The sequence below is a fragment of the Nerophis lumbriciformis genome, linkage group LG13 (genome assembly GCF_033978685.3).
Source record: "Nerophis lumbriciformis linkage group LG13, RoL_Nlum_v2.1, whole genome shotgun sequence".
Taxonomy (NCBI): Eukaryota; Metazoa; Chordata; class Actinopteri; order Syngnathiformes; family Syngnathidae; genus Nerophis; species Nerophis lumbriciformis.
In genome coordinates, this window is record NC_084560.2 from 30,262,911 (window position 1) to 30,272,034 (window position 9,124).

Genomic DNA, 9,124 nt, shown 5'->3' on the forward strand with positions numbered 1-9,124 from the left:
ATCAGGCTAATCATACTACAATGATTGATTGATGTTAGCTACACCTGCACAAGCTACAGGAGGGAAGGGATTCATATGGCCCCCTTCCTGGGTGGCTCTCGCGTGAGAGGAATAGGGGGGTTATTTATTTTGCAATGCAGTCTGCTGAAAATGATGGAAAGCGCCACTCTATACAGCAACTGACGCTGTGGTGAATGTTGGTACAGCCACAAAACACATTTTAAGATATGTATTACTCTACTGCCATCTTGTGGCCAAAGTGAATAGAGCATGCCCCACATTTGTCACGTTTCATGTGTCAGGTAAACCGTGGCGAATGGGCCCGTGTGAATCCCCTTTCTACTGTAATCATACTATAGTGATAGTCAAAGTTTAAAGTAGCTGCACTAGTACCGTATTTTTCGGACTATAAGTCGCAGTTTTTTTCATAGTTTGGCCGGGGGTGCGACTTATACTCAGGAGCGACTTATGTGTGAAATTATTAACACATTACCGTAAAATATCAAATAATATTATTTAGCTCATTCACGTAAGAGACTAGACGTATAAGATTTCATGGGATTTAGCGATTAGGAGTGACAAATTGTTTGGTAAACGTATAGCATGTTCTATATGTTATAGTTATTTGAATGACTCTTACCATAATATGTTACCTTAACATACCAGGCACGTTCTCAGTTGATTATGTATGCGTCATATAACGTACACTTATTCAGCCTGGTATTTTAAATTGCCTTTCAAATGTCTATTCTTGGTGTTGGGTTTTATCAAATACATTTCCCCCAAAAATGAGACTTATACTCCAGTGCGACTTATATATGTTTTTTTCCTTCTTTATTATGCATTTTCAGCCTGTGCGACTTATACTCCGAAAAATACAGTAGTTCCGTTCTCGTTCCTCAGTTTGTTTGACTCAAACTTGGTCCCCAAAAGCCTGAACCACCTTAGGTACCTTATTCAAAGGTACGGACCAAATTCCGTATGTAATACCGAGCACGGATTCACTAAACATCTTGATTCCTTTGTTGCACGGGAGGTCATGTCCGCTTGCAGACTCAAGCACTTGGCGGGCAAACAGGTGTTTTCCTAGCGGGGTGCCTCTCCATATTGTTGCAATTTTCCATGCCAACAAAGCAAAGCATGCCTGAAAGAAAGTGCTCGAAAATGCATGAGCTTGTTGCTAGTTTACCATAGACATGCTATTGATTAGCATTACATTTGGTAATGAAAACTACGACTAAGACGCTCGCTACAGTCAAACAGCTGGTGTGTAGTAGGTACAATACTTACAGTATAAAATAGGGATGCAGCTATTGATTATTTTAATAAAAAGGAATTAATCGATTAATGCGTAATTAAGGGTAATAGTGAGTAATAAATGTTTTTCTGCTTGCTATAACTTTCATTCTTTTTCGTATTAAATGCACATAATCACTATTGATTTGGGCATTATTAAAATAATAAGAACTCCACCGTTTCCCCCCCAACACACACCACCGCTCTCATGTGTGCTCTATTGCAGGGACCGAACGGAAACTATGTCCGCGTATTGAAAGTTCCGGGCACTCCATGCGGTATAAAATGATTAATCTAATCAACAAAAGACAAATGGAAGCTTTTGTCTTATCGAATTAATCGATAATCATTGCAGCCTATGTATAAACACTTCCGTAAGGCTCAACAAAAGACAAGACTGGCACATTCAACTTATAGGCAAAGACTACTTGCTGACTACGGCAAGACGGAGTACAAACTGAAATGAATGCATACTGTACTTACAAATGAGTGTAAGAAAACAATGTGCAGTGGAACCTGGATTTACAAACTTTTCGATTTATGAACTACAGACTGAATAAAGATATGGTTTGGTGTACAAACCTGGTATCCACGCGCAAACGTTTCATCCACCCCATCGTGTGCCTGCAGCCCGGGCCATTTTGTGCCCGGCAACCCATTCGTTGTTGGCGGGCTGATGGACCTTTTTGCTAGCTCAATTGAGTCCAAAGAAAGGCCTGGACCAGCCGTGTGTAGTTTCAAACATCCAGGAAGTATCCACAGCGTTGTCGACACTGCTTTAACCCCTCCCCTGCTCACTTTCTACCGCTACACGCCATGAAGATTACCGTCATTTCCGGTCTATAAGCTGCGGCTTTTTTCCAACACTTTGAACCATGCGCTTTATACCATGTTGCGGCTAGTTTATGGATTTTCCCGGTGCAACGTAGCATGTCCTTTTACAATTACACACACACTTGACTTTCATTCTCTTGTACGTCTTACCTGCCGTCAAGTCGAGTCATACCAAAGACTATAAAAATGGGACCCATTACCTCCCTGCTTGGCACTCAGCATCAAGGGTTGGAATTGGGGGTTAAATCACCAAAAATGATTCCCGGGCGTGGCACTCCTGCTGCTCACTGCTCCCCTCACCTCCCAGGGGGTGAACAAGGGGATGGGTTAAATGCAGAGGACACATTTCACCACACCTAGTGTGTGTGTGACAATCATTGGTACTTTAACTTTACCATTATATTAGGAACACCAGTGATGCCATTTCCTCCATGAATGTGAATACAACTTACCTGTGTTGTGTTCTGCCCGCTGGCCAAACCACGTCATCACCTCCGGGTTGGTTAAATAAAAACAATTTCTCCCGCACGTTGACGACATGCACCTTGACTGATCTCAAAGCCAAAGAAGAACAGAAAAGAAAAAAACAGCCGCACCGCACGAAAATCCTCTATCACTACAAGGCCCCGAAAGGGTGGATCGAGGAGGAGGAGGAGGAGAAGGAAAAAGCCAGCGCTCCCCAGTGGGCTGCCCATGTGTTACAGGCAGTGTATTTAGCTACATTTATGAATGAACACAAGCTCTTGTGTAAATATTTTATGTATCAATGTGTACACCCGCGGCTAAATTGATGTGCGCGCCCAATGTACAAAATACATTTTGTCCTAAAATGAGGTGGGCAAAGAAAAAGTACCCTCTATAGCATGAAGATTACAGTGGCAACAAGGTTAAGCTAATTTTGGTTTTTTTTTCTGAATCATTGCAGCGACCTGGCTGTTAAAGTTAAGGACTTTTGTGATATCAAACTGAGTGCACCACAGGGATAGTGACTGTCTGTGTGTGTGTCGGCAGGGCAGCTGAAAATGAGGACAGTTCAGCTAGTTGTTTTGTCTTTGTTATTAAATAGAAAGTTGACCTATCTCCTTATGTTAGTTTGACACTTTGGCTTTGAGCAGGGGTGTCAATCGTACGGCCCGTGGGCTGGATCAAACCCGCAAACAGGTTTTATCCGGCCCGTGGGATGAGTTTGCTAAGTATGAAAATGAGCCAACATTTTTGAGTGGAAGAAACTGCTGTTCTAAATTTGTCCACTAGATATCGCAATAGCAATTATTTGATTATGCTACATTTGTTAGAAAAAACAAAAAAAACCACATGATGTTAGTGCACCAGTCAAGGAAAATGAGTAAACTACATAAATATCCTGATTGGATTTTGATATTATTTTTTATCTTGATAGATTGAAAATCACAACATTATTACATAATTTATTCAGAAAGTATAAATAACGACAAACAAAGATAGAATACTATTACCCGTGACATGTAAGTGTGAAAAAAAACGCAACAACATTATGATTTGTAAATTTTTCAGAATCTGCTAGTTCTATTTTTAAACAAAGAAAACAATCTGAAGTTGTTTTTATTTTTAAGTTATCGTGCCGTGATTTAACCGGTCCGGCCCACTTGGGAGTAGATTTTTCTCCTAGTGGCCCCCCATCTATAATGAGTTTGACACCCCTGGATAGGAGTGTTTGTATCTAAAAAAAAAAGCAAAGAAAAACAAACTAATTTTTAAGGTGTGGCGGCTTTTATTTTGCCGTGGCACGCTGCCAAAACCCATGACATGTTGGGGAAACCCTGCACTGTTGACATGCTGAACCTTCTTGTTTTTGTCGTCAGTGGAGTCAACATAAAAGTTCCCATCCAGGCTTCGGGAAAGAACACGATCAAGGTGCTGCCTTCAAGGACAGGTAGGACCTCCGCCGCCAGAGAGCTTGATTGTTTCAGGTGTTTCCATGCCTTTCTTTGCACGGCCGTAGAAAGTGCCATCAACCTGGAAGAGACTTCTGGGTATTACTACCAAGACTCGTGGAGACCTTTAGGCGCCGTCGCTATGCGCCAGTTCGACTCGTCCGCCATCACTCAGTGTTTGAGCAACAAGGTGGTGCACATGTACGGCGATTCCACCGTCCGCCAATGGTTTGAGTTCCTGGTGGAGGCGCTGCCAGGTGAGCGTCCTGGCGTCTCGCTCTCGCCGAGCGTCCACTCATTCTGTTCCCTCCGCAGACTTGAAGGAGTTCAACCTGCAGAGTCCTAAAATGGTGGGGCCCTACATGGCGGTGGACAGCGGCCACAACATTCTGGTGACGTACCGCTGCCACGGGCCGCCGATACGCTTCACCGCCGTCATGGCCAGCGAGCTGCGCTACATCTCTAACGAGCTGGACGGCCTGAGCGGGGGTCCCAGCACGGTGGTGGCCCTCAGCATCTGGTCTCACTTCAGCACCTTCCCCGTGGAGGTGTACGTGCGGCGCCTGCGCCACATCCGCAAGGCCGTGGTGCGGCTTCTGGAGCGGGCGCCGGGGACGCTGGTGGTGATCCGCTCAGCCAACCCCCAGGCCCTGGACCAGCAGGTGAGTCTGTACAACAGCGACTGGTTCTCCCTGCAGCTGGACGCTGTGCTGCGCGCCATGTTTAAAGGCCTGGACGTCCTGCTGGTGGACGCCTGGCAGATGAGCGTGGCGCACCGTCACCCTCACATCCTCCACCCCTCGCCCGTCATCGTCAAGAACATGGTGGACCTCATTTTGTCCTACGTGTGTCCCTAGAAATACCAAAGATGGCCATTTGGCTCTGGAGCTAAAAACGGCCTAAAACTATGACATCACTGACAAGGATGTACTTTTAGGAGAAAAGTCATACTACTAAAGTCATTTTTACGACGAGTCGCAATACCTGAGGATAAAACGTAGAGTCATCCCTCGCCACATTGCGCTTTCTTCAACATTTTGGCCCTAAATGAAGCATTTCCTAGACTAAGACGCCTAAATAAACTACAAAAAAAATCTAAACTACAGTTGTATTGGCCACTAGATGAGAGCAAACCAATCAGATCACACTGTTCAGTATCGTGGCCACTGATTGGCTCAGCCTCAAGCTGCATTACTATATTGGATTAAACAGTGTAAAGGTGACTAGAGGGTGTTACCGTATTTTTCGGAGTATAAGCCGCACCGGCCGAAAATGCATAATAAAGAAGGAAAAAAACATATATAAGTCGCACTGGAGTATAAGTCGCGTTTTTTGGGGGAAATTTATTTGATAAAAGCCAACACCAAGAATAGACATTTGAAAGGTAATTTAAAATAAATAAAGAATAGTGAACAACAGGCTGAATAAGTGTACGTTATATGAGGCATAAATAATCAACTGAGAACGTGCCTGGTATGTTAACGTAACATATTATGGTAAGAGTCATTCAAATAACTATAACATATAGAACATGCTATACGTTTACCAAACAATCTGTCGCTCCTAATCGCTAAATCCCATGAAATCTTATACGTCTAGTCTCTTACGTGAATGAACTAAATAATATTATTTGATATTTTACGGTAATGTGTTAATAATTTTACACATAAGTCGCTCCTGAGTATAAGTCACACCCCCGGCCAAACTATGAAAAAAACTGTGACTTATAGTCCGAAAAATACGGTATTTCATGTCTAGAAGAACTTATTTAGAAGGTAGTTAATACATTTTTTATGCTCAAACAATGAAAATGTTCCATTTATAATTCATAATTCCTACTTCGCAGGAATCAATTGATTGCGGTCATGTCTGGAACCAATAACAGCGATAAAAGGGGCGATTAGTGTACTTCGTTTTAGGATTACAATTCACGCAAATGTTGTTGTTGTACAAGTTACGGAAAAAAAGGCTCAGACTTATACAAGCGGAGAATTTATAGCAAATTGAAAAGTACAACTTGAAAAATTCCGATTTCTTTTTCTGGCCGTAACACAACTTTTTTGTTGCACAATTAAAGTGTAAAGTTACAGGAAAAAGTAAACATTTTGGACTAAAATCCATTATTGGGAGGATGAAGATTTAGGATGCTGAAGAAAATTAACCCGGTTTTGTTGAACAATGGATTAATGAGGTAGTCATTTTGTGAGAGAATACGAGAATAAACGCAAAAAAAGGCTGCTTAAGACGTATTTGAAAGTACGACTTCTCGGAAAATTACAACTTTATTTTTTTGATGATTCAACTTTTTTTTTAAACGAACAAATAAGTATTAAAACTGCCATTTTACAAAAAAATTTGCAAAAACAAACATTAAAGAAGGCTTAAAAATTCATACATTTGCGCATTTGTCCATTTAAAACTACGACTTCTTGTAGAATTATGACTTTTATTCTTCCGATAAGATTTTTGTTGTTGAAAGGGGTTGAATAGTATGTTACGATAAATATGTCAGGATATTGCGAGAATAAATGCATAAAAGAAGCTGTTACTAAAATTAAGGGGTACAAGAAATGGTCGGGCTAGCATGCTAAGTTGCAGGAACATTCTAGCTTTGTTAGACACGATCATATTGTATTGATCATATCGTATTGGACAATATAGTTTACATACCAAATGTCCATTTCCATTTATTTGAAGTAATAACAAAATGTAAATGCCTGACTTACCTATCAAGGAGGAAATTAGCAAGTTTGGCGTCAGGTGAAAAAATCTTCTCCATCTTTCAAAGGCATCCCCGATACAAATCCTTCTTTTGTTCCTGGCTTTGTCATGAATAAGTTGAGAATCGTAACGACACCTTTTAGATTGACTACGGTCTGACATGTTTAGTAACTTTACCAATGGCAGTAGCCAGACGAAGCTGGCGGTGCGTAACTGCCAACCTGGATGTAACACACTCACAGACTTTCTAATTGGTCAAACGGTGGCGGGCGGGGCATCCAAATGAAAACAATAACAAGATTTCGGGGCTGTAAATCTTATTTTGAAATGAGCATACAGTTATCAGTTATCGAGGTATTTGAAAAGAACATGATTTATTAATGCCTTTTGACATATCTGCCATTTAATGACTTGACAAGAAATTATTACATATGGCTCCTTTAAAAGTGCAACTTCTTGTAGAATAACGACTATATACACTCTTGCGATGATACAACTATTTTTATTTAAGTAGTAATTTTACAAAAAAAACTACGTATAACAAGGCTGACCATCACAATTCTTACCAACTTTTTTAAAATTGAACACATTTTTACAAAAGATTTAGCAACAAAATCACTGACTTTCAACGTTTAGCATTCAGCTGTTAAAAACATTGACTTCTACGATATGATTTGTTTTGTTGAAAAATAAAATATCGAAACGTAAATATTACGTTAATGTTGGCACAAGGCAAGAATAAACATGAAATAGTTTTTGTTAACTTCAACATGCAATATTAGTTTTTGGCATTTGTCCATTTAAAACTGATGAACAAAAGAAGTATTAAAGCTTGAATTTTACGAAAAATGTTTTGAAAATTAACGTAAAACAAGGCTGACCATCACTGTGTACTTGTATTAATTATTGTATTATATAAAGAATTATCAGAACATTTTACATTTGTCCATTTAAGAGTATGACTTCTTTTTAAAACAGTTTTGATTTTCTCAATGTGACTTTTCTTTCAAAAAGTATTAGTTTTTTTTTTATGAAAACATTTTTGGGATATTGCAATAATAAACGCATATAAGAGACTTATTGTTGTACTACATTTAAAACTTATATGAAAACAGTATTCATTTAACTAAAAGTACAACTTCTGCTAGAATTATGACTTTATTCTTGCGATGATACGACTTTTCTGTTAACAATGAAGTATTAAAGTAGGATTTTTACAAAAACCTTTTTACTTGTCTTAGGTAAGTCGCAATGTTGCCAATGGTTTATTTAAAAGTACAACTTCTTGAAGAATTACAACTTTACTGTATCGGTATTATTTGAGTAACTGGACACAAAAAACGTCGGGATATTGCGACATTAAACTCATAAAAAGGCTGCTTGTTTTACCTGACATTAGGACGCATAAGAAATGTTGCCATTCGTCCTTTTAAAAGTACAAAGTCTTGTAGAATTACGAGAGTTAAGCAGGAGAAACGGTGAAAAATGACGGCATTCACCCTTTTAAAAGTGACTTAACGCAACAGTTGAACCTTAACCAAGGTTATCGTCATGGTGGTGTAATGAGTCATTTACCACTCAGGCCTTTTCTACGTTTGTACAGCAGGATCGAAGATGTTGTCTGTGGACTTTTATGTCGGAACAAGCTTTGTGTCTTCTCGCAATGACATGAAGGAGGAAGTCATCATGTGCCTTTTACTGTCTGACTTGGTCCCGCTTTAACTGAGCTTTAATTGTTCTTTTCTCACCAATCTCACGAATAAACGTGTGGGAACTTGTGTCTTCTCAAAACCAAACCTCTTTTGAGTCGTCTTTCCCTTTTAAAGAGAGCATGCATGTGATGAACTTGATTGTTCCCCAGCCGGCTGGTCGTCCACGGCAACCACTGAGACAAAGCGCCTTCTTACTTCTAAAGGTCATGGCAAAAGGAGAAAGCACACTTAGCACATAACTCTAGACATGGGACTTGCCCCCCTTCAAAAGGAAGTGACAATAAACACCAAAAACAAACGGTAAAATTAATTCAATACATTTTTCTCCAAGGTATAAATATTTACAGAAATGTAACTTTGTCAGAACTTTAAAATAAATGAAAAATATTGAATATTTACATCATCCAAAAATATTAATTTATTATTAATATCCACACTTTCCGGTTAATGTTCAACGTTTTGTGTGTTGCTTACCAGATAGATCCAGTCCAACTCCACAAATAAATTATCTTTAATTAGGTACAAGAAAAACAAAAACAATCTTTTTTTTTTTAACATTTTCTATTGTATTTGAGGAATATCACATATGTATTTTATTTTTTTTTACCTCTTTTTATCAACAATCTATTTAAAAAATCTATTGACATG

The 9,124-nt window shown here is 39.5% G+C and overlaps 1 protein-coding gene across 2 annotated transcripts in view; it reads left to right on the plus strand.

The window, feature by feature from the left end:
• Window positions 1-8,560, plus strand: part of nxpe3 (neurexophilin and PC-esterase domain family, member 3) — a 24,862-nt gene extending 16,302 nt beyond the window's left edge. The window contains exons 4-6 of one of the 2 annotated variants that reach the window (XM_061971089.1): window positions 3,972-4,042; window positions 4,112-4,300; window positions 4,359-8,560. In XM_061971089.1, coding sequence (XP_061827073.1) covers window positions 3,972-4,042; window positions 4,112-4,300; window positions 4,359-4,900 — 802 coding nt within the window. In that variant the 3' untranslated portion in view covers window positions 4,901-8,560. Of the gene's footprint in view, window positions 1-3,971; window positions 4,301-4,358 lie in introns of both variants that reach the window. The other variant, XM_061971088.1, reaches the window with a different exon arrangement.
• The last annotated feature ends 564 nt before the right edge of the window (window positions 8,561-9,124 follow it).